We start from the raw sequence: 27,589 nt of genomic DNA, 5'->3' as shown, positions 1-27,589 counted from the left end.
CATGTTATTCTTTTTAATACGAAATTCAACTTTAACCTGCTCAAGACTAAATAGTGATCACTTCCAATTTCAAATCCTCTGTACACTCTGGTGTCCTGCACCAGGGAGAAAACATCACTATCAACAATAACATAGTCAATGAGACTTTTCTTATTCCTTGCCTCTTCTCTCCATGTGAATTTGTGCACATTTTTATGTTGGAACATGGTGTTAATAATAACCAGTCCATGTCCTGAGCAGAAATCCAACAGATATTTGCCATTATTATTAGCTTTGCTCTTTTCTCCAAATTTTTCCCAAAATATTTTTGGATGTCTGACAATCATTTCCTACTCTGCTATTTAGATCGCCAACAAGGACCAACTTTTCCTTTTTCATTGTGACAGTTACTTTTTCTAAAGCATCAAAAAATTCCTCCACTTCTACCGTAGTAGAAACTTCTGTGGGACCATAGGCACAAATAAGTCTCACTGTCCAGTTCCCCATTCTCATATTTGCCCACATTACTCTACTTGAGACTGCCTGCTATTCAAGAAGATTAGCCTAGTATTTTGTGTTGAATAGTATGACTACTCCTTCTTTTCCTTGATTGTCATTGCCTGAATATAACATTTTGTATTTATTGCTCAGAAAGATCTCACCAGTTTTGGTCTTTTTTGTTTCAGTCACCCCTATTATGATGTCGATCTGGTACTTATAGGGGTGACTGAAACAAAAAAGACCAAAACTGGTCTTTTTTGTTTCAGCGAGCTCCATTTCTTTGCCATTCAGGCTTCTTATGTTGATAGTACCGATCTTTAACTCTGGTGATGTTGAGTTGGGGTTTATTTTCAGATTTGTTCCAGTAGCTGACTTTTCGCTGTTCGCCTTGGTTCCCTGGCAAAAACAACGGGGACCTTGTGTAACCGGGCGACTCCCCAGCCAGCATGAAATTTTGTCATGTTGTACCATCGTTTTGTATATTGGTTTAAGCCAATAAGAATACAATTTGGTCAGCTAAAGCCCTTATTTCCAGCCCATCTTCGTTCATTCAGTATCCAGGTATGTACTCAACAGGGTGCACCACGAGAAGGTGAGGATTGGACATTAGGTCAGAAGCCCTGGTCGGTTCTCTGCATTCCTTTAAAGGCTATGTGGAGGTCTCCTCTCAGTTATACAGCTTTGACTCTTAAGCACCCCACAGTAAAAACTACAATAATATATTAAAAATGCACTAAGTAATCTAAAAAAAAATGCTGAAGAAATCAAAAATTATTTTACAGGAGCTTCAATTGCACATGGAATAGCCTCAAACCAGACTGGTTCGAGATTATTGTCTTATACTTTGTCTGATGAAATTAATCTGAAATATAATCAACCTCATAGCATTTAGTGTAATGCTTAAAACATTATTTCAAACTGCTATATTACAAGGATACCATGATGAATGAGCGAGATTTTTGTGTTGGCAAGTTTACGAATGCACCAAGTCATTAGTGCTATTACTGATCATGAGTATATTTTTTCATGAAACCATAAACTAAAATATACAACATTACTAGTCCTTTTTTGTGAATAGTTGACTGTAAGTGAGTACAAACAATGCTTATTACAACAGTACGATTAAAAAACAAATTTTTTTACCATTTTAAGTAAGAGTTGAACTCTTCCCAAAATGGTGATAATTCATTCAAATGATTACACAATATATATTATTAGTATAGTGGACGGAAATTAAATCAGTCTTCTTAGATTATAGCCACTTTTCTTTTTTAAATAAAAGAAATAAGTATTAAAAAAAAAATCAATGGTAAAATCAAATATTGGTCAATGTTTGACCAGTGTTTGATTTTTATCATTTTAAAGCATCACGTTTTTATTTAAAGCATTAATGGCTGCTAGAATAGTGCAACATTTTATTTTGTTTTAATCATATTCATATTTAAATATGAATATGATATAATATTTAAATCAAATCGTATTTGATTTAAATATTTGAGACACCATAAACACAGCTGTTGAAACCATGCCATGGTATTAACATTTGTAATGCACTGTAATGAATTTTATTTTGTTATAACATATTGCCTATATTGCAATCAAAAATATAAATCCACAATGTAAAATGAATGGTATATCACAGTTAGTCATTTTTATGGAGGAGCTAACCCCTCAGCATTCTAAAATACTACCTATTCCTTCCCTATCCTTTTGAAAAGAATATTTGTTGTATAGGTTAAGCCTAATGTAAGTTTAATGTAAGGTCTAATATAATTAAGCCTAAAATAGGTTAAACCTAATGTACAATGTCTGGACTGCATCTCATGATTAACTCATTTCCTTAATTCTTTACAAATCACACATCAGCTAAGGGTGTTTTTTCCACAGAAATGTTGATGCATTGTCAGTCTGTCTCGCTCAAATGAAACCATTTAATTAGAGAGATAATATTCATTGATTTTTTTTTCAAGATGTTTAAGTTCTGTATATTTACTTAAATAGTAGAAGAATTCAAAATACATTTCTGAGGCATCTTTGATATGTTAATTCCAGTTGGATCAAAATTAAACAGTGCAATTGAAGATATTAAACTGCATTCAACAGCAGCCACAGCAAAGCATAAGGAATTAGTGGATTTTCCACCTTTGCTTCCTGGTGAAGTAGCAGATGTGCCAAGGGTGAGTTTTCATAAATTAACAGTCATTCAGTTTATTTTATTTTTTAAAAGCTTTTCTGGCAAACAAAATGTTCACTGGTATAGTTTTTTTCTTGAGTGTTAGTCCCATCCATAAAAGTGTTTAAAAACTATACTACTTTTAGTATTGTGGATGGAAGGAAAATCAGTCTTCTTAGATTATAGCCACTTTTCTTTTTAAATAAAAGAAATAAGTATTAAAAAAAAAATCAATGGTGAAATCAAACATTGGTCAGTGTTTGACCAGTGTTTGATTTTTATCATTTTAAAGGCATTAATGGCTGCTAGAGTATAGCCATTATAGATTATAGCCACTTTTCTTTTTAAGTAAAAGAAATAAGTATTAAAAAAAAATCAATGGTAAAATCAAACATTGGTCAAACATTGACCAATGTTTGAATACAATAAAAAAACAGTAAAAACGACAATAATATACTAAAAATGTGAAGGAAAGAACGAAAAAGTAAGACCAAACGGAGAATGGGGCGATGACATTGTCAAATGGTGCAGAAACTCTGTACACAAATTGAGTCATCTTGCACAAAATAGAATACAATGGAAGAATCATATCAAGATGGCATCAGACACCTATTGGCGTTGGACTCATGGTTGTTGATGATGATGAAGTAATCTAAAAAAAAAAGACTGAAGAAATCAAAAATTATTTTGCAGGAGCTTCAATTGCACATAGTAGTCTGTAGCATGTTTTTCCAAGGGGGGGGGTCTACCATTGCATAGCATACAAGTGGGATAGAGACCATGCATAGTATTACAGAGGTAATATACCCCTCCTCCTTATAGAGTTATTGTTCTGGCATAATTTACACCACCTGCAGAAAAGACAAGACCTTTTAATTAAGGTGTTCAGTTTATGAAAAGAATGACTTTTTTCATTAAATAAAATACTTGAGAGAGATTCTGAATATCATCTATCATATGTGGATTCACATATGATAGATGACACAGATTCACAGAAGACAGGCTTTTATTTAAAATTTATCTGAGCCTTCTGTACTACTGGTTTTTTTTCAAATAGTTCGCTTCCATGGTATTCTACTTCAACTATTCTCAGTATCTGGTTCATGCATTAATTCATTTAAATGAATGCTAGGATGATGTTCTACAGAAATTACATTGTATGATATCTAACTCTGACAGGTTAATTTTTACCTTTACATGAATTAGAGTAAAATATCTATATCTATATATACATTCATACAGTGCAAATAACATGTCTGGCAGATATTTTGTGGACACACTGTATAAACAGCAGATGATTATTTTTGTTATAAGTAGGCAAGTGTAATGATGCAGTACTAAGATTAATGTGAGGAGGAAACGACAAGATATTTCAACACTTGCAGTATATTTGGCACTGTAAAAGTGGGGAGCATTACTTAAAAATAAAAAAATTAGGTGAGATGAACTTGTTTTTAGTTAGCAACTGGAAGTGCATTTAAAATCCTAGGAAGCAGAGAGAGTGAGAGTAAAAGAACCTTTTTTTGAAATTTCTAGTGTATTTTTAATGGCTTTCAAGCTAGTTCATAAGATCAGTAGTTTGTCATTAACTTATGAAAATTCAAAATATTCTAATACAATTTTAGAATTTAAATTTGCTTTAGGTAGTGTGAATGTGTGAATGATTATTTGAAAAAAAAAATGAAACTGTACTTTCTAAATGGAATAATGTCATTGAAAGATAATTATTATACAGTGGTATCTCGCTAATCCGAACCTCTTTTGTCCGAACCATCCAGTAATTTGAACTGCAGCTTGAAAGGGAAAAAAAAAGTTTTATTTATTATATATTATTATTTTGTGTACTATTATTTTGCCTCCAAACTGTACTCCATTGTTGCAACCAATGAATCATAATACAATCCATTAAATTAAAAGATCGTAAAGACATGCTTTTAAATGTAATTTCCCAAAATTATGACATTACCACATCAATAAAAAATATAAATTTGAAGGATGTAGCATTCTCAGTTGCTGCTGCTTGGGAAGCCTCAAACCTGGAGCAAGTTGAGCGTCATGGAAAAAACTGTGGCCTTCTAGAATTTACCAAGATAACTATGGCGATATACAAAAAGAGGAAATTCAAAATGTGCATAATTTAGTTAAAAATATAAATTCAGATATTGATATTTCATAAACAGATGTTAAGGAATGGGTTACAATCATTAGAACCGAATTGATTTCGAAATCAAATCAGATGCTGAAATTATAAATATGACGATACAGAATGAATTAGAAGACGATGATGACGATAAAGAACTCAAAGAAAAAAAAAGTAAAACATAGAGAGGCAGGGGACAGTTTTAATATGTGTTTAGAATGGGCTAAGCAGAATGATACGCCTTTTCACAAAATTTTATTGCTAATGCAGCTCCGAGAAGAAGCATTTGAAAAAAGTTTAGCTTCCAAGAAGCAAAAGAAAATCAGTGACTTTTTTTTTACAGATAAATAAAAAAAAAACTTTTTTGTATGTTATTTTGTGAAACTTTTTTTTGTGTGTTGTGTACAAGAAAGTGATATTTTTACATACTGAACTATGCAATTTTATTAAATCAAAATCCTCAACAATACAGATATATACAAACTAAATTTTTTACTAAAATAATCTTGTATTATTTTTTAAGTTTAACATTACAGTACAGTAGCTTTTTCTCTATCAGTTACTTCATTTATTTACAGAATTAAATTGATATGTCATTAGAATCTGATTATTTTTGTCTTAAACGCTAGTTATTGTCATCTCTTGGGGAAAATTCGCTAATCCGAATGATCACGGTTTTTATTAGTTCGGATTAGCGAGATACTACTGTATTACAAATTAGCATATACATCTTTAAGTAAGTAGAAAATGAAGCACTAATTGATTTGTATAATTTAAAACTGTACAGTGAAACGATAAATAACATTAGATTATTTATTTTTAGTCAACAAGCTTAATTTATGCATGGCAATTTTTATATTGTGTACCATGTCACACCACTGCTAACTCATGCACTGACAATGATGCTGGCTTACAAGTTTTTCTTTGAAATTATTGAGTAGAGAAAGTCCTCAGGAAATGGATAATAACATTCAAATTTAAAAATCCTTGCACCTACTCTCACTAATTTTTTTTTTTTTTTTTATGTAATTGTGTCTAAATATTTGCTAATTTCAGTGCCATTTAGTAATTTTCTCAGAAGCTTTGTAGGCAAAAAAAAAAAAGAAGATAACTATATACAATACTTAGTTTCATTTCCAATGTACCCCTGCTTTTCTTCTGTGTTTGGCATACAACTCTTTAGGTGTGTTTGCAACATGAACTAAATCTGTTAAATTTGTTTTGTTCTGTCTGCATCCGACTTATTCTGCTATTTCAGCTGAATGGATTTTATTGAAATTTGATATTTAGAATCCTTACAAAAATTTGTTGTTCCTTTGAATATTTGCAGATCACAAAGGGACAAAATGTATTGAAATTATATACTGCACTCTACTCTGGTTGGATGGAATTTAATAAATTTAGAATGTACAAAAATGTGTTTCTCTGATTTAGTATGTTTCAACTGATAATTTTTATTGGCAAAAAAGATTTGAAAAGATATTTTCAAATCTTTTTAATAATTCTTTGCTGACACAGTGGAATTTATTAAAATTTTGCATTTTTAATGAATCCCACCCACAAAAATGAACAAAATAAGAATGTGCATCAGAAGAATGATTGCTGGATTGCACTTGAATTAATTTGCTGTTGGGAGAAGCCTTTGAGGAAAAAGCAGTCAATTTCTTCTCATTAAAACCATCATCATGAAATTCCTGACATGTACCCTCAAGGGGTGTACAGGTTATGATAATACTACATGAAAAATTTACATCATTACTAACTTCCTATCTACAATTTTCCTCCAAATTAGTCTGCTACTTGTCAAGACTCCAACATTATCAGATCTTATATTTCTATTGTCTAAGGCACTTTGTATCTTATCAATCCACCTATATCTTGGTCTTCCTCTGGGTCGTTTTCCTGCCAACCTGGCAGAGAACACTTGATTTGCTAATCTTTCCTCGCCCATTCTGTTTAAGTGAACCATACCACCTGAGATTAGCTCTGCTAAGGCATTCCTGGATGCTGACAATGTCAAGTTATTTCCTAATATCCTCGTTTTTAATATGATATTGCCATTGATGCCATCTGTTCACACCTATTATCTTTCTCAGGACTCTCATATCTGCGGTCTCTAGTCTTTGGTCAAGTGTTTTACTTCTGACCCAGCTCTCAGAACCATAACTTAAAACTGGTTTGAACACTGTCTTGTATACAGCTAATTTAATGTTCCGACTAATTTCTCTCTTATTCCATATGAATTTATTCAATTGACTTCCTACCATACCAACGTTGTTGATCTGTTGTCTATTTCCATATTTAATTTACCATCTTCACTAAAAATCGTGCCTAAGTAGCTGAAATGTTTTACTTGTTCCACAGGTTCCCTTCACAACACAGTTGACATTTTCAACAATTCTACCTTTGAGAGTTTATTTTTCCTTGGTTAGACTATAATAAGTTTAGTTTAATCCTTTATCCAAGTGTGAGCAAAAAAAGTTTGCTCCTGAAAGTATCTTCAGGACTGGGGTCAGGTAGTGCAACACCAGGCAACTCGTTGCAAAGGTGGAGAAAGATCTCTCATCACTCCTATCTCATTATCTCCCATAATGCAAAGCACATCTCCTTGCAGATATGTGTAATGCTATACATTAAGGCAAGGGCCACTACCCATACCAGTTTCAACCTTTATTGAGGTCTCGTCAGTGGGAGCCAGGCCCAGTAGTGGAGATGCAAAGGCAGAAGCAATAAGAGGTCATCCAAACCTATAGGAGTTGCCAAAGGGTGTGCAACCTTATTATTAAATTACTCCGGATTCAAAGAAATGGATTCATAGGATTCATTACTCCAGGTTCATAGGAGTAATGTGAGAGCTTTCTCTACCTTTGCAATGAGTTGCCTGGTGTTGCACTACCTTACCCCAGTCCTGAAGATACTTTCAGGTGCAAACTTTGTTTGCTCACACTTGGATAAAGGATTAAACTAAACTTATTATAGTCTAACCAAGAAAAAATAAACTCTCAACATCTTTCTCTGAATCCGGAGTAATTTAATAATAAGGTTGCACACCCTTTGGCAACTCCTATAGGTTTGGATGACCTCTCATTGCTTCTGCGTTTGCCACTACTGGGCCTGGCTCCCACTGACGAGACCTCAGTAAAGGTCAAAACCGGTATGGGTAGTGGCCCTTGCCTTAATGCATAGCATTACACATATCTGCAAGGAGATGTGCTTTGCATTATGGGAGATAGTGAGATAGGAGTGGATGACCTCTCATTGCTTCTGCCTTTGTATCTCCACTACTGGGCCTGGCCCCCACTGACGAGACCTCAATAAAGGTCGAAACCGGCATTATAGGAGATAGTGAGATAGGAGGGGATGACCTATAGGTTTGGATGACCTCTCATTGCTTCTGCCTTTGTATCTCCACTACTGGGCCTGGCTCCCACTGACGAGACCTCAATAAAGGTCGAAACCGGCATTATGGGAGATAGTGAGATAGGAGGGGATGACCTATAGGTCTGGATGACCTCTCATTGCTTCTGCCTTTGTATCTCCACTACTGGGCCTGGATCCCACTGACGAGACCTCAATAAAGGTCGAAACCAGTATGGGTAGTGGCCCTTGCCTTCATGCATAGCATTACACATATCTGCAAGGAGATGTGCTTTGCATTATGGGAGATAGTGAGATAGGAGTGATGAGAGAGCTTTCTCCACCTTTGCAACGAGTTGCCTGGTGTTGCACTACCTGACCCCAGTCCTGAAGATACTTTCAGGTGCAAACTTTGTTTGCTCACACTTGGATAAAGGATTAAACTAAACTTATTATAAAACAATTCTACCTATTTTCATTGTCTTTGTCTTTTTAATGCTGACCTTCATACCATATCTATTACAGCAGTTATTCAGTTTAGTCAGGGAATCTTGGAAACTTGTAGCAGATTTATTTAGAAGTATAACATCGTCCACATAAAGCAAAGAGCTGACATTAGCATCTCCAATTCTGATATCATGTTTAATACCACTTCATAATGTGATCCATATAGATAATGAATAACAGAGGGGATAATGTACATCCTTCTCTCACACCAGATTTAACATTAAACCATCTTCCTATACATCCTTCAGTTCTAACTGCTGATTTGCAACTCAAATAAAGACGAAGTACTGCTTGATATGATGCCCCATTGACACCATATAACTGTAGTGTTTTGAATTGCTTCTCTCTTGGCACCTTGTCATATGCCTTTGATAGATCAACAAAACTTAAATACAGATCTTTGTTATATTCCTATGCTTTCTCAACTATTTGTCGTAAAGTGAAGATCTGATCCTGACAGCCTTTATTTGGCCTGAATCCAGCTTGTTCTGTACCAAGCTTTTCTTCCACAATTCTTCTCAACCGTTTCTCAAGTATACTTACATATACAGTCCTTAGGGAGGCAGTTGAATGAATATAATATGCCCGAGCGAATAAGGACAACAAATCAGAGTGGGATAGTTAATATAAGGCATCAAGGTAGGGTTGGGGCTAATGGGGGTCTTAAATTCATGTACACTAATGCTAGGAGTATTAGGAACAAGAAGGAAGAGTTTTTGGCCATGGCTGGCACTTCCAGACTACAGGTTATTGGTATTAGTGAATCATGGCTGACTGTAGATGATATAGCTAGTGGAATTGAATGTGATGGGTATAGTGTGTTCAGGAATGACTGGGAGAATAAAATGGGGGAAGGAGTATTGTTGATGATAGCTAATGAGCTACAGCCAAGGAGAATAGAAGTTGAATTGCAGGCTAGAGAAAAGAGCACATTTGAGGCCATTTGGTGTGAGATTGTGGCTAGCAGAACTAAATATACAATTGGGTGCTGCTATAGACCAGGTGATGGAAAAGATGGTAGTGACAATATGCACATGCAAATAGAAGAAATGAGTGGAAGGAGGGTAATTATTATGGGAGATTTCAACTATGGTCGCATTGATTGGAGTGAGGAGAGGACACACGGGAGGAAGGAATTGGATTTTATGCGGTTATTAAGGAATAACTATCTGCGACAGCATGTAATGGAAAATACTAGGGGTCAGAGAGTGCTTGACCTAGTCATTACATCTGAGGATTTGGCTGTAACAAATATGACCACATTGCCACCAATTGGTGAGAGTGATCATAGGGTCTTGACTTGGGAGGTGGCTAAAGGTGTGAAATTTCCAATTAAGACAGGGTACGTGTGGAATTATCGGGCTGGAAAGTATGACAAGCTTAGGAGTTTGATTGGTTCAGTGCCATGGCATGTACAACTGCAAGGACTAGAAGTTGATAGTGCATGGGAGGCAGTTAAGAAGTGTTTGCATGAAGCAATGGCTGACTGTATACCTAGAGTCCGAATAATAAATCAAGTAGGGGGTTAAATGGATGAATAACACCATTAAGCTTGAGCTGCAAAAAAAGAAACAACTATGGAGGGAATTTAAGGAGAAAGGTGACCGGCAGGCACATGAACGGAATAAAGCGCAGGCCAGAAGGGTAGAGTGTGGTAAGAAAAGCAAAAAAGGATTATGAAAGAACGTTGGCCATGCAGGTTAAAGAGAATCCTAAACAGTTTTTTAGATATGTAGCAAGTAAAAGGAAAAATGTATATGGCAGAATGATTTTAAAGAATGCTGATGGTAGGGAGGTAACTGAATCAGTTGATATAGTTGAGTTACTGAGTGAGCACTTTGCAAGTATATATCATCCAGGTTGCAGAAACGAATAAACCAGTACATTATACGGGAATTGTGGTGAATGAAGTGGAGGTAAGTAGTCTTTTGCATAACCTCAATGTCAATACATCCGTGGGATTGGATGGTATACCATCTCGTGTCGTACGAGAAGCAGCTAAAGAATTGTCAGTGCCCTTGACCATTTTGTTTAATTTGAGTCTCGGATCTGGGTTAGTCCCGTGGGGGTGGAAAGAGGGGAAAATAGTTCCACTGCATAAAGGTAGTTCCAAGTCTGCTGTTGTAAATTACCGACCGATTAGCATATCAGGAATCATTGTCAAGGTCTTAGAGATATTAGTCAAGAAAAGAATACAGGATTGGATAGATGAAAATGGGATATTGTATGGGGGACAACATGGTTTTGTGAAGGGTAGATCATGCCTCAGTAACTTGCTCATGTTCTATAACACAGTGATGGCTGAACTGGATAGGGGTAATGGGTTTACAGTGATACTACTGGACCTTGCCAAGGCCTTTGACAGGATACCACATGGAACCCTAATCAGTAAACTACAGCAGATGGGGATAGATATAGGGTTGGTGAGATGGATAGGAGGGTGGTTGAAGGAGAGATACCAGAGAGTGGTTTATGCAGGACTGCAGTCTAAAAGACGGCTTGTGACTAGTGGTGTGCCGCAAGGCTCTGTTCTTGGACCACTGCTTTTCAATTTGTTCATCAATGATATAGGAAAGGATTTGAGAGGAAGTGTTCACTTGTTTGCTGATGATGCAAAGTTGGGTAGAGCAATTGTGAGTGGACAGGATGTCAAAATGTTACAGGATGATTTGGATAGTTTGGAGGACTGGGCTAGGAAAAATGGATGTCAATTTAATGTGGCAAAGTGTAAGGTTATGCACTTTTGGGTGAAAAGAATAGCAGCAGTATATCGCATTGGTGGAACCGTACTCCAGCAGATTGATGAGGCCAGAGATTTAGGAGTGTTGGTGGATAGGGAGTTGAAGTTTAGGGGGCACATTGCAAAAGTGACTAAATCAGCTCATCAAATCACTTGGCTTCTTAAAAATACTTTAACATGCAGAGACAAACAAGTTGTTGTTCCTCTGTATCGAGCCTTGATAAGACCCCATCTGGACTACTGTGCCCAGTTATAGGCACCAGGGTTTCTTCGTGATGGGGAGGAAGTGGAGAGGATCCAGATACGAGTGACCAAGATGATAGAAGGTCTGTGGAATGAACCTTATGAGAATAGGTTGAAGATTTGTGGATTGCAGAGATTGGACGATAGGCGAAGGAGGGGTGATATGATTGAGACATTCAAATTACTGAAGGGTTTCTACAAGATTGATCCAGAAGATATTTTTGAAAATATGACTGGTGGTTGGAGGACTAGGGGCCATGCATGGAAGCTGGGCAAGAGCGTGGTTGACAAGGGTGTTAGAGCTAAGTTTTTTACTTGGAGAGTGGTGAATGAGTGGAATAAGCTTCCAGAGTCTGTTGTGGGTGCTACGACCGTGAATGAGTTCAAGGCAGGGTATGATAGATACTGTGTCAATGTCGAATAGTTGTTCTTGACATGATGTTATGGCCTCCCTCGATGTGTCTGTCGACTCCTTGGAGTTGCCCGGAACAATAATAATAATACTTGCATAGATCTTGCCAGGAACACTTAGCAGGGAAATACCTCTGTAATTCTCACATTCAGTTTTATTTACCTTTTTATATATGGGTACTATTAGAGCTCTACTCCAATCATCAGGAATTCGTTCCTCTGTCTAGGCTTTCTGAAACTATGCAGTGCAGCCACTGTAGGACTTTTATACGACCATACTAACGCATTTCTGGTCGAATATCATCTACTCCTGCTGTCTTTCCACATTTCAAGCCTTTGATGGCTTTTTCTACTTCAATTATGGATATGTATTCCGACCGTATGCCTGTTGAGTGTTTTTTACAACTGTGCTATCACTGCTTGTTTCATTTAGCAATTTTTCGAAGTAATTACTCCATACTTCGAGGATATCTTTTTCTCCCATTTTCATGTCACCTCACCTTTATCATCTCTAACTCCTTTTACAGCACTCTTTTCTCCATTCCTAAGCTTCTTCAACAACCTCCAGAATATTTTGCCACCTTCTTGATATTTATTTTCTATGTTCTTGCCAAAGTCCTCCCATGACTTTTGTTTAGCTAGTTTTACACAGTGTTTCGCTTTCTTACATTTGTCTCTGTATTCTCTAAGAGCAAAAGCTGACTTATTTGTCAGGAACTTTTGATATCCTTTCTTCTTTTCCTTCACTGCCTCTTTAACTTCCTGTGTCCACCATGGAGTTCTGATTTTTCTATCCTTGCAGACTACCTCACCACATGCCCCTCAGGCTGAATCAAGCAGGGTTTTCTTCAAGGCTTGCCACTGAATCTCCAAGGTTTGGTTCCTGTTCTCAAACTCTTTCATTTTTTCTTCAATAATCTTTGTGTATTTTAGTCTACAGTTCACATCTGAGAGCTGCTCAACTTTTATTCACTTTAAAACTTTCTTACATGTTATTCTTTTCAATATGAAATTCAATTTTATCCTGCTCAAGACTAAATAGTGATCACTTCCAATTTCAAATCCTCTGTACACTCTGGTGTCCTGCACCAGGGAGAAAACATCACTATCAACAATAACATAGTCAGTGAGACTTTTCTTATTCCTTGCCTCTTCTCTCCATGTGAATTTGTGCACATTTTTATGTTGGAACATAGTGTTAGTAATAACCAGTCCATGTCCTGAGCAGAAATCCAACAGATATTTGCCATTATTATTAGCTTTGCTCTTTTCTCCAAATTTTCCCAAAATATTTTTGTATGTCTCACAATCGTTTCCTATTCTGCTATTTAGATCCCCAACAAGGACCAACTTTTCCTTTTTCATTGTGACAGTTGCTTTTTTTAAGCATCAAAAAATTCCTCCACTTCTACCTTAGTAGAACCTTCTGTGGGACCATAGGCACAAATAAGTCTCATTGTCCAGTTCCCCATTCTGATATTAGCCCACATCACTCTGCTTGAGACTGCCTGTCATTCAAAAAGATTAGCCTAGTATTTAGTGTTGAATACTATGGCTACTCCTTCTTTTCCTTGATTGTCATTTCCTGAATATAACATTTTGTATTTATTGCTCAGAAAGATCTCACCAGTTTTTGTTTTTTTTTTGTTTCAGTCATCCCTATTATGTCGATCTTATACTTATCTGATTCCTCAGCTAGCTCCATTTCTTTGCCATTCAGGCTTCTCATGTTTTGAGAGTACCGATCTTTAACTCTGGCGATGTTGAGTTGGGGTGTGCTTTCAGATTTGTTCTGGTAGCTGACTTTTCACTGTTTGCCCTGGTTCCCTGGTGAAAACAACGGGGGGGGGGGGGGGGCTTTGTTTAACTGGGCGACGCCCCAGCCAGCATCAAATTTTGTCGTGTTGTACCATCGTTTTGTATATTGTTTTAAGCCAATAAGAATACAATTTGGTCGGCTAAATCCCAAATTGTCAGCCCATCCTCGTTTGTTCAGTATCCGGGTAGATACCCAACAGGGTGCGCCACGAAAAGGTGAGGATTGGACATTAGGTCAGAAGCCCTGGTTGGTTCTCTGCATTCCTTTAAAGGCTATGTGGAGGTCTGCTCTCAGTTATACAGCTTTGACCCTTAAGGACTCCTCTCATTAAAACCAAGCTTATGGAAAACATATATTGATATGATGTTTTCTTAATTTCAAGCCATGGACCAGATTCCTTAAAGGAGCTCCTGAACCATCTTGACAATCAACACTCAAAAATGCAATTTACATCGGAGTTGGAACTTAACAGTTCTCTCCCGTTCCTGGATGTCAAACTTGTTCACATGTCAGAAAATATGAAACTCTCACATACCAATAACTTTGTGCACAATATCGTCATTATCTATCTATGAAGCTTGGAATCATTTCTACATTAGGTAATCAGGCTCACTTCCTCCTCAGTGAAGAAGAGATCACCAAAAATTTAGTTTCTTCTTGTAACCTTTCAGAAGAATGGTTATTGTAAACAGACTATTAATAAGCTGCTATTTAATCTAACTTTATCAAAGATAGTAATGACTTAAAAGGTTTTATGTCTCTACTGTATATCAGCTCTGTTTCACCAAAGTTAACTAAAATTTTCAAGAAATTTAATATTCATACTTCTTTTATTCCTATAACCAAACTTCATTCCTTACTTAGTACACCTAACTGAAACATGACAATGTAAAGTATCCAAGATACTTGTATAGAAAAACATGAGAAAGACATCACATGTGGTAGAAGTAGAGCCAGCACTCAATCTAATGTTCTTAATCCTGCTAACTCTGATGATGAAGATTCCATCACTCATCTAGTGATCTGGAACAAATCAGAAAATAGTTTTAGATGCTATGATGAGCTTGAGAGAAGAATTATTGAATCAACAGAAATTATCCTCAATCTGCCCACCTTAATACTAACCTCAGTTATAACCGTTCAGCTATTCAACTTTAGTGTATGTAAGATCATGCCCACGTAAATGTGCTCAACAATACTGTGGTATCCAGAAATCCTTCAAATGTCACCCATCTGTTTACATCTTAATTTAAATGTTCCAAAGTACTTCTGCATCATCCAAACTTCAATCTTAATTATGGACTCCCCATGTCAGAAACTTGGGAAATTACTGTTAAGAACCATATTGCTTTAATTATGTAAGTTTTTATTTCACACACATTACATGCACTTCATTTGATCCTAATAGTATCAGTGTTTACTTGGCTGGCATATATAAAATATATTTGATGCAATGGATTTACTTGACTATATTACCAAATATAAAGAAATTTGATGATTTCTTCAAAGTTTGGGACAATCGACATGTCTCTCCTGATACCACGTAAGGGAGACGAGATATGTGATGTGGTCAGTGAAGAATATTACATATATAAATCAGCAGTGTTAGAACGTTATTTAAAACTGGAAAATTGAAGCTGTTAGAAGAAGAATTAAGAAAATTTAAGTATAATATAGTAGGTATGTCAGAGACACATTGGACAAACAAGGGATATGTTAACATCTAAAGTGCAAGAATATTTTAAGGGAGAAAAGATGGAGTACATAGAGAAGGAAGAGTAATCATAGTAAAAAAAATCATCTTTTAAATTCAGTAACAGAAATTACCTCAGTATCTTCAAGATTAAAGGCAAAAGAAAAAAAAAATATGCATATTGAGGTAATAAAAGTTTATGCATCAGATCACTCTTATGGAGATGATGAATATGAGGAATTTCTCTCAATTCTATCAGCAAAAAAGCTTAAATTGAAAATGGCCATCAATCAGAAAACTCCTCTAAGACTTGACACCTCAAAACAAAATGTTCCATGAAAAAATTAATTATAAAATGGGAGCCTTAACTCTGAAAACACAGGAGAATTTGGAAAAAGGAGAAAATGCAATATTAGATGCAATATAACAAACATTACAGAAAAAAGAGACCAAATAATAATAATCGGATTACCACTGAAATAATAGATCTGTGGCACCAAAAGAAAAAGATAAAAAAAGGAAAAAACTTTATACTCAATGCACACCTGAATTGCTAGAAAACCACAAGCAGTTAAAAAAAAAATAAAATTAAATCTAGAGAAGCAAAATCATATTGGATAAATCACAAAGCAGATATGTCTGAATGCAACTGACCATCATAATACAAAAGTCGTATAAAACACAATAAAAGAATTTTCAAAAATACACAAACCTACACTAAATAATAGATCTGTGGCACCAAAAGAAAAAAATAAAAGAGAAACTTTATACTCAGAGCACACCTGAATTGCTAGAAAACCACAAGCAGTTAAAAATAGAGAAGTAAAATCAAACTGGATAAATCAAAAAAAGCAGATATGTTAGGATGCAAATGTCCATCATAATACAAAATTATTATATAACACAATAAAAGGACTTTCAAAAACACACAAACCTATACCAGTAAAAATGAAAGATAAGAGGCAGTGCGACTGGTTTAGAAAATTTTCTGAAATCTGGATAGATTATTTTAAACAAATTTTTGCAAAAGTTAATACTGAAAATTGTGAAAAAAAAAGTTTGGTAAAGTTGAGGAGACTCTCAGAAATATTAAAGATGGAAATAGATGCTGCAATTAGACAGATGAAAACAGATAATACTCTGGCCAAAGTTAATATACTGATAGTTTTTAAAGTATGGAGGAGAAACAGCAAACCATTATTTAGTGCAGTTATTCAACCAAGTCTTAAATTCTGGGGAAATCTGTAAGGATTGGAAATTGAGAAAAATAATTCCTATATGTAAAAACACAGTATACAGTAATGTAAATTATGGACTAATAACCTTATTAAGTCTCACACACACATTATTTATCAAAATGTAAAGCATCTTATGAGCATTTTGCAGGAGAGCAAATGAAATTCAGGAGAGGGAGATATACAGCTGATGCAATGTATACTCTTTTACAATTAATGTGTAGGGAAAAAAAAAAAAACATCTTTACTGCTGTTTTATAAACCTTTAAACATTTGACTCAATAAGCAAAAATAAACTGCTCGAAATTTTAAAACAAAAAGGGGGGGCAATTTCAAGTTCTATAAAAAAAATGCTACTGCAGCAATAAAATTTGAAACAGTTGAAACCTCTGTATACCAGTGGAGGGAGATGTAATGCAAGGATGTCCAAATTCACCATATATTTTTAACCATTGCCTGGAAGAGTAAAAGAGTCTATTCCAGAAAACATGGGAATAACTGTGAATGGACAAAATTTACATCATATAAAATATGTAGATGATACAGTATTATTTACAGAAAGAAAAAGGCAATAGGCAGAAATGGAGATGAGCTTAACTTAGAAATGGAAAGAAATAAACTTGAACAGTTAAAAAAAATTTTATTATTCAGACACATTGATCACAGACAGGCTTATGGAGAGCCTATTAAATACAGAATAAATCTAGGATGGTCTACTATGACCAAACTTACAAATAGATGGAAAGATATACATCTTTCAAAAGAACTTAAAATCCAAGTATATACAGCAATCCTTCGATTAGTGTGTCATGTTTTTTCTATACCCAAATTCGATTAGTGCGCCTATATACATCTTAAAAATAAATGTTACAGATTTAAAAAATTTTCTATCTATACATTTTCATGGCTAACTATTTTAAAAACTCACTCACCAGGATGAAATAATTTAGTTACCGATTTAAAACATTTTACAAAGTTATTTTTTAATGGCACACTACACTGTTTCCACGTACACTACGTTCCAAATTTACCGCCAAAACTTATATCGTCTGCTAATTATATAGCATTTTGCTGATCATGTCTCATACCTTCTTTACAATTGTTTTTCTTACTTTTTTTTATTTTAAAGTATTTTCTCAAACTTTCATCATGAAAAGAATTAGTGGGCAAAAAAAAGTGGAATTGTGAAAATGATTCAAAAAGTAATCTCATTGGAAGTAAAACTTGAAATAATAAAGAAAAATAAACAAGGCGAGTCCAGAGCAAAGATAGCACAAGAACACAAAAATGGGTGAATCAATTACTTGCTGCTTCAAGTTCATCATACATGTACTCGAAATCAAAGTATTACAATGATTGAATTAGAGAAACTTCTTTCTATATGGATCGAAGATTGTAACCAAAAACGGATCCCGCTAAGCACTGACATTATTAAATCAAAAGCATTAAGTCTCTTTGCAACCTTGAAAGAAAGGTCTATCAATGATGGAAAAGAAGAAGAATTCCACTCTAGTGCTGGGTAGTTTGAGCATTTCAAAAAGAGAAATAGCCTACATAATATTCTAATCACAGGCTAAGCTGCAAGTGCAGATAAGGAGGTGGCTGCAAATTATCCAGAGAAGAAAAGGGGGCTATTGTGACCAACAAATATTTAATGTTGATGAAACTGGCCTTTTTTGGAACCTTCCAAGAATTTTCTGGCTAAATCAGAGAAATCTCTGTCTGTTTTTAAAGTCACAAAGTCGAATGAAATTACTGCTAGCAGTATGCAAGCTGTTTGGAAGCAAAGCACATTCTTTCACATTGTGCAAATGATTTTAGAGGCTTTCAAATGAATCTAAGTTAATTAAATCTCATTCTGAGAAATTGAGTAATTCCAACCTGCTAAATTTAGATGCACAGTGGAAAGATCCTGAAGAATATGAAGAAAATTTAATCACTGACAAAGAGATTCCACAGAAACAAATTGAAAATATTTTTTGTGCAACCGAAGTTTTTAAGCAGCAATGCTTAGAGGCTGACCCTGGTGAAGAGAGAAGCAGTAAAATTTGCAGAAGAGTAGAAAAGGCAATAGGGCCATACTGTCAGTTATATGAAAAAAAAGAAAGAGAATGCCTGCCAAACTACATTAACTCATTTCTTTGTTAAGGAGTAGAATAATAAATTTATATTCTGAGTATGTTTTATTGACTTTACGCTTCATGGTTTTCCTTTAACTAGGCCCTGAGATATACCCTAATTCTTTTATTAAGAAAATTAAAGGTCAAAAATGAAATTTTAGGAACAAATTATACTTTTTCCAATAGGTTATTATATTCAATTAGTGCATTTTTGATTAATGCACCTGTTTTAAAGAACGCATTAATTGAGGGATTGCTGTAGTTCAACGGTGCTTTCCACAGTTTATGATTCAGAGACTTGGGTTATCAAACACAAGGAAGAACAAAGATTGATAGGCTTTGAAAACAAGTGTTTGAGAAAAATAAGACATGGACTGAAATGAAAACCAATCAGGAAATATGAGAAGAATTGCACTACAATATTTTAATAATAACAAGAATCAGAGAAAAATAGTTAGTGGTATAGACATGTGTATAGAACATCTATTAACAGGTTTTTTTAAAATTCTCCAGAATGCAAGAGAAAGTTTGTGCTCATGGTAAGTCTCAGCCTGCCTTAGGTGGATAAGGAAGGTGGTGATGATCCGGATCAAGTGAAAATACATTATCTAATAAGGAGTTAAGTTTGTTTAGTTGATTATTGGTGGGTCTCTGCCAAGTAACGAATAGATTTTATTATTTCATAGCAATGTATCCATTTTCTATAATATCTGTTTGGATACCTCTATAATATCCAAATTGCTTGCATAGATGTTCTCACAAATATATTTCATTTAAGAAAGTTCTGAAGTACTTCTGCATTGCCCAAATCTCAACTTTAATGATGCCATAAATCTGGGAAATTATTATCAAGAACTATACTGTTTAATTACCATATTTGCTCGAATACAACTTGCACTTTTTTTCCCAAAATTAAACTTTAAAAAATCGTGGTGCGAGATATGTGCGGAGATTTTCAGAAACTAAAGTTTTTCAGGAAAAAAGGTAAATTACATTTATAATTTAATTCTCAGTATCGTTATAATTACTCACATTATTTATAAAATGAATGCATTTAAATTTTAATTATGAACATTACTTACGTGATCGGCCTCCCACCTTCATCAAGCAATATATTTCAATCTTTAATTTGTAATTTACAAGATTTGAGATACGTTATGAATAATCCTTCACTAATGTGGACTGTGAAATGGACAGTAATGGTAGGTTGGTAGAGATAGCACAGCTATGAAGATGTCCATATGATTATCAACAAAAGATTGCATACCCAATGTTAAAGGCAAGCTGATGATTGTTGAGTTGAAATGCTGATTCTCTTCAACAGAATTTCAAAATATCTGAAACTGCTATAACATTCACTATCTATTTCTTAAAAGTTTTAAACTATTTTCATCTGCAAGGTATATGCAAAACTTTTTTTTTAAGTTATTTTTTTGTAAAATAAAATCAGGGGTGCAAGATATATATTGCGAGGGAGAGTTATATTTGAGTAAATATGATACATAAGTTTTTATTACAAGCATGTGCATGCTTGTAATTAAATGCAGACACACTTCAGTTGATCCTAATAGTATTGGTTCTTACCTGACTGTCTTGTAACTTCATATAAAGAGATTTTCCCATTCTCCATATACTTTCATTGTTTAATGTTTTTAATTTACAACTGTACATTGATGATCCAAGATACATGAATTGAAATATTTGTAGTTAATCTATCTTAATTAAATAATTTTTCAATTGTGTCTGTGTTGCTTATGAGAATTAGAATTTTATATTAATAATTCCTCTCTGACCGTGATGGAATTTAATGAAATTCGGTATTTAGAATGTTTTAGTATCACTATTAAAATTTAACAAGTTTCATTTGGACCACTTTAGACACTGGTTTCTTTTATCTGTAGCGAAAGGGGAGGGTGGTACTTGCCATTGAGGTGGAGGAGGAGGAATGAGTAATGTGTTGGTGCTGTGTGGCCAAAAGAACACGTTAGCTATCTGTAAACTAAGATGAATAGTGCTGTTAGGAAGACATGATTAAAGTGTCTAGGAAAGACTATTTTCTTTAGTTAACTCGAGTCTGGAGTGCTTGTCATTGAGATGGGGCGGGGGAATGAGTTTAATGTGTTGGTGTTGTGTGGCCAGATGAAGAACACTTTGGTGTATCTTAATCTATAGAAGGTTTCATCATACCTCTTCCTAACATAGCTTTCTCAGTTTACAGCAAATCTACAGGTGTTCACAAATGTTGCCGTCATCTGCTAATGCCTTGAATTCAAGGGAATAGGCAAGGCTGTTAGCCATTACTTACTTTTCAGAATGAGTGGTCAGCTTATCCTCACCCTTAGCCAATCACAGAATAGCTGGCATAAGACTATTAGTGATTTTAATTGATATCCAGGAAGGAGACTATGGCAGACATTTTCACCATCTTGTAGTTCATAACACTGTGTTGTCTGAAATATTTCATCATGAAATTCCTGATATGTATCCTTGGGGAGGGATATTATGATAGCACTGCATGAAAAGGTTACAATCTTACTAACTCCCTATGGACAGCTTTTGACTAATTTAATCTGTTAACTGTTAGGATTCCAGTATTGTAAAATTTTATTGGTTCTCTGAAGCACTTCTTACTGTATCAACCCACCTAGATCATTGTCTTCCTATGTCTTTTTTTCACCACCATCCTGGAAAAAACAACAGCAACAAAAAAAAAAAAAAAAAAAATGTTTTGCTTTCTCAGTCTCCTCCAGAATATTTTGTCACCTTCCTGATATTTATTTTCTATGTTTTTATCAAAGTCTTACCATGACTTTTGTTTGGTTAGTTTCTTACATTTTTCTCTCAGAGCATAAGCTGACTTTTTTGTTAGGAACTTTGATACACTCTCTTCTTTTCCTTGATTGCCAATTTAACTTCTTGAGTCCAGCAAGGAGTTCTGATTTTTCTGTCCTTGCTAACCCAGCCTCACCACATGACTCTCTGACTGAATCAGTGTTTTCTTCAGGAACTGCCAGTGCATCTCCAGTCTGCTTCTTGTTTTTGAACCCTTTTTTTTTTTTTTCTTGAATAATATTTATGTATTTGAGTCTATAGTTCACCTCTGTAAGCTGCTCTACTTTGATTCTTTTTAAAAGTTTTTACATACTTTTCTTTTCATGTGGTGTTTCATTTTAACCTGCTCAAAACTAAATAGTGATCACTTTGTTTTAAATCTTCTGTTTACTCTTGTGCTTTACACCACTGTGAAGATATTGATATCAACACTAATATAGTTAATGTAACTTTTCCTATTTCTTGTGTCTTCTTTCTCCATTTGAATTTGTTGGGCATCTTGTTGAAAATGACTAGTTCATGTTCTGAAGAGGAATCTAGCAAGTACTTACCATTATGCTATTTTCTCCATATTTTTCAAAACATTTATGTCTGGCAATTGTTTCTTACTCTGCACTTTAGATCTTCAACTTAGACCAACTCTTCCTTTTTCTTTGTCAGCTGCCTTGAAAAGTTCCTCTACTTCTTTATTAGGACATTCTGTGGGTTACCATAAATAGTTACCATAAGTCTCATGTTCCATGTTCTGATATTGGAATATTATTATTCTGATCTTATTGTCTGAATATAACTTAAGTTTGTTGCTTAGAACCATCCTACTATTTTTGTCTTCTTTGTTTCAATATTGCCTGTCACTTCAATCTAGTTCTTATCCAATTCTTCTGTTAGTTCCATTTCTATTCCTTTGATGCCTCTTAGGGTTCATGGTGTAATATTTGAACTCTGCTGATGTTGATTTGAGGTTTATTTCAGTAACTGATTTCTCTGTATCTCTGTCACTGGATGTTTCCTTCATGTTGGAGGTTTATTGGAGTGATGGAGCTAGACCTAATGTACAACAATGAACATGGGATCTATCGCTTAGCTCCAGAAATAGCCAACAACATCAGTCTTGATGTCACCTCCAAAAAAGTAATCTATCTTCCTATCAACTCGCTGCTCTCAGAAAGTTATGGAAAGATAAAAGTATTGTCATCACCAAGGTGGATAAAGGTAATGCCATGTAATATAGTTGAAAAATGGATATTATTCTCCAAGAGCATGCTACCTACATCCTACTAGATCACAATCCCACAAAAATGCAAGTTAAAAAATTTAAAAAATCTTACTTATAAAAGTATCTTCCTGGCTGCTGGACATTACAAAAAAGCTCAAACCCTTTACTTTTTGCCCCCCCCCAATATATGGTTTACCTAAAATCCAAATACCTATAGTAGATTCCATTGATGCTCGATGCTATAAATTGTCAAAACAGATGGCAAACTCTCTTACCCCCTCCCTCCCCTTCCCTGGACTTACCACATCCTATATAAAAAACTACATATTTGAAAACCTTGATTGAAATTCTGACTTTAAATAATACAGATATGTTGACAAGCTTCAACATCACCTCACTCGCTCTCTACCAATATTCTCTTAAATGACATCTTAAGACTACAAAACCATTTTCCTTCTGATATCATAGATCTCTTTTCCTTTGCCATCAATTGTGATTATTTTTTTTTTGGAAGAACAAAATTTACAAACATATACAGGGAACCCCTCTTGCCAATTTTTACATGGAAAATTTTAGAAAATGAGCCATAGGATCAGCTCTTGAAACCTATCTGGCAAAGATTTGTAGATGATGTGTTCTCTGCTTGGCCTCATGGCTCAGACACTTTTAGATTCCTTCCTGAGTCACCTCAATAGTGTACATCCAAGAATTCAGTTTATGATGGAAAAGGAAAATGACAGCTTTCCTTAGACACCTTAGTAAGACTCCTTCTGAATGATAACCTCTCCTTCACTGTATATAGAAAACCCCCTTAAAACTCTAACCAATAGAGCCTATAATCTTTGTTCCAGTGGAAACTCTTTCAACTGAACTCAACCATATACACAACACCTTCCTATCCAATAGCTACAGTGATTATAAAATTAAAAAAAATAATCAGTTCCTCCTCCTTTCCTCGACCACTACTTTTTATACCCTAACTGGGGTAACAGATTCAGCTGTAGCATGTCCAGATAGTTCACTGTGTTTTTTCTGCAAACTTGCTACATAACAAAAAAAAAAAAAACTATTTTGAGTTTACCTTGGCCTGCTTTTCATAGTCTGATTTAGCCTTTCTTACCATACTAGTCACCCTTCTTGTTTGCACTTTGTACTACTCATGAATATTCTGATCACTTTTTTCTTTATATTTCCTCCATAATGTTTTCTTTATTTGTAGCTCTTGCTTTGTATCCCAACTCATCTACTTAATTTAAACTTGGTTTATCCTCCCAACCTTGGGTATGCAATTTGATATTGCTACTCTCAAGCAATCTTTGACCCCTTGTTATGTGCTACACACTTTCCTTATAGCTTCTCAAGCAATGGCACTGGTACAAGATGACTCCTGAGTCTCTCATAATCACCAGCCTTATAATTGAATATAAACCCCTTCTTGATGGAGAACTCCATGTTTGGCAACTACCCAGAACAAGACTGCATGGTCACTCTCTCTCTCTCCAGTTGGAGGCAGTGTCTACCTTGGTTATGGATACATCTTCTGATGGTATTATCAGATCCAACACCCTCAAACCCCTCGTCCACTCTATAACATGATTCATGTAATTATCCCTCAGCAACAGTATAAATCCCACTTCCATATCCCCTTTCTTCTCTCCAGTTGATGTCCCCATAGCTAGTCTGCTATAATAATTGTTTGGCCTACGCTCTTTGTGCTGATTTGCTGATAGACGGCATCTCTTCCTATGGATCTCCTATAGCAGCACCCAACAGTGTATTTTGTCCTATTTGCCTCTATCGGACACCAGGCAGCATCAAGCGAACCATCTCCCTCAGACCAAAAATTCTCTTCTAATTTTTTTGGTTGTAATTCTGCAGCTGTCATCCGTAATACCCTACTTCTTGCCCTGTTCCTTTTATCCTCCCTGTAAATACAATACTCTTTACATTCTATCTCTCTAAGTATATATTTTTCAGTCAACTAGGTCTCAATGATACCTATAATTTTTGACCAAGTCGAGATTACCAATACCAAAAACTCCTCATCCTTATTCCTGATACTTCATGCATTTCAACATCCCTTTGTAAATGTTATTACCAACCAATTCAAATTGGATATCTGTGAAATCCCGTTTGGCATTGCATAATCATTGCTGTACACATGCTTGATTTTATTCTCCCTAATATCTCTAGTTTCTCTAGTTTGCACTACTACATCCTCAGTAAACAACACTTTCTCCAAACATCTGACTCCAAAACCATTTAAGTGTAGTCCGTCAGCATATATTCCACAAATTCGTCAGCAAATTCACTCCATACATCAATAAACTGCACACCATTCTTCCTGCACAATCTTCTCGTTGGCAATCATGGCCCTTTTTTTCAGTTCTGTCCTATGATACCGAGGCAGTAGACTTGCCATCTTTACTTTCTTACTCTTCATTTTTACTTCAACTACCAACTCTTTCATATCTTCTCTCAATGCATATTTCTCACCTTTCAAATCATTTGTGCCAACCAAAACAATTGACTCATTTGCTTCATTCTTCTGCATACTTACAGTGTCACTAACATCCTTTATGTTTCTCAAGAAAATAATTTTATTTTAAATACCCTTGTATGTATAATTATGAATACATATTATGCAGTGTTTGAACTTCAGTTGTTTTAAACATTTTATTATTCTTTATGGTTATATTGGTAGTAGAAAACACTAGAACCATATTAAAAGAAAAAAAATAGTAAAGATTTTACAATTGTTTTCATTGTTTATTTATATTTGATTAACAAGTTTTCACAGGCTGCAGCATTTTCATAAGATATATTAATCATGCAAAATGAGAGATTCCTGTGCTTGGATAAGAAACCAACATTTCTGATATTATAGAAAGTGAAACATCTGTAGTGAAGTTAGGCTAGGCATATTGCTTGAAGACAAGAACAACAGTGGACATAATTACTAGACTGGATATTGCAGGAGGTAAAATGACTGCCGTGCCAACCAAAACTACACTATTGATGAAACATCAGATTTTCATGAATGACATAGGGAAAAAGCCATTGATATAGACAGTCCTGGAATCTTAGAGACCTTCATCTAGCTGTGGATTGATAGTGGATGATGCACTGAACAGGTTACTGTTTGTGCAGACAAAATATCTTGTTGATTAATTTATTATTATTTTCATCAGACCTCCATGGGTCAACTACTCATACACACGCACAGCTCATCGTAGCATGACTTGAATGCATTCACTGTCTCCACACTTCCAGGTGATGCATTGCAACCACCCACAACCCTCCATGCATAAAATCTACTCCTCACTCAAAGCTCACATCCACTTTATACAGCTTACAGAGATTGCCTCTTGTTCTTCCTCTGCCTCCACCAATTCTATGAAAAATTCTGATCCACATTAATCTGGTAATAAACCCTTACCAACTTATATGTCTCAATCATGTCCCCCTCATCCACCAGATTCTACAATTGGCATTCCTTCAAGCACCGTGCCTCCTGCAGTGTCCAGAGCACTTCTTTCGATCCTTGAAATTCTGAGGGGGTGAGTGAGTGTGATTTTTGTGCTGGACCATACCCATATCTGCAGCAGGTCTCCAAGGTGAACAGCCTCCAGTCAACAGAGTAATGTAGATAAGGGAAGTTGGCAAGACAGATATGTAACCTCAGGACAAGGATTGGCTCTGAGGTGGATATGGCATTGCACTTGAACTGGGCAAAACTGTCCAGTGATGAAACGGTTGTGCCTGGACCAGCTTCAGGGACTTCTCGGGGAATGCCTCAGCTGCATGACATACCAGATGGTCCATTTGGTGTGAGTATTTTGGCTAGCAACTAACAGCTGACTCAGAACTGGCATGGACCAGGGATCGGTGGTCTGAATGTTTAATTGAAAGAATATCAATCAAGGTTGCGGATATAAGGCGGGAGTAAACATGACTTTCATTGAGGTGGATGTACTATAGACATTGGATAGAGTTCTGGTTCTGCAGTTTCAGTAAGCTAGCCAATTTATCATTGTAAATATATTTTAATTTCGAATAAATCATCAGAATTAGAATAAGTTAGGTGAAGATGAGAACAACGATCATGTGCTTGGCAAACTAAAGAAGAAACAGGGGGCATAAGTTCGAGCCTAATCTATGCTGTTAGCGAGGTTGTGAACAATCTGGCAATAATCTTAGCAATACACATCTGTGTAATGATAAAAAATAAGCAATAGTCATACTGTGCAAAATGCATGAACTGTGAATGGCTTTAGGTTCTTAATGTGGGATTATGACTGAACACCTCTAAGTCAGAATGCCGTCTAGCCACTGCAACAATACTATTTGTGCCTCACGTGTTGAAAGGCACTAGCTGGAGTTGCTTTCGTACTGTTTGGTGGGATCACTCTGGTGATGAGGCCACAAGAATGGAAGCATCAAGGCAACTGTTGAAAGTATATGGCCACTCCTTCCTGCACCCCACCATGACGTGGAGTACCAAATCATCCATAGACAACCTAGGTACTGGTCTCGGTGTTGTGCTTGGGAGAGCAACCTCCATACTCTGATCTATTTACTCACCTTTGACCATTTAAGTCATTCATAGCTGGAGACAATGCT

At 35.4% G+C, this 27,589-nt stretch overlaps 1 protein-coding gene across 2 annotated transcripts in view; it reads left to right on the top strand.

The window, feature by feature from the left end:
- The window catches only part of arx (asterix), a 296,423-nt gene that overhangs the window by 249,612 nt on the left and 19,222 nt on the right, over window positions 1-27,589 (top strand). For both annotated transcript variants that reach the window (XM_090404855.1, XM_090404856.1), the window contains one exon: window positions 2,533-2,657. In XM_090404855.1, coding sequence (XP_090260981.1) covers window positions 2,533-2,657 — 125 coding nt within the window. The remainder of the gene's footprint in view (window positions 1-2,532; window positions 2,658-27,589) is intronic.

Source organism: Typopeltis vanoorti, chromosome 15, assembly GCF_054136105.1.
Source record: "Typopeltis vanoorti isolate ZY-2024b chromosome 15, IOZ_Tvanoo_1.0, whole genome shotgun sequence".
Classification (NCBI taxonomy): domain Eukaryota; kingdom Metazoa; phylum Arthropoda; class Arachnida; order Uropygi; family Thelyphonidae; genus Typopeltis; species Typopeltis vanoorti.
The sequence above is the reverse complement of the archived record's forward strand: the minus strand, read 5'-3'. Positions and strand labels throughout refer to the sequence as shown.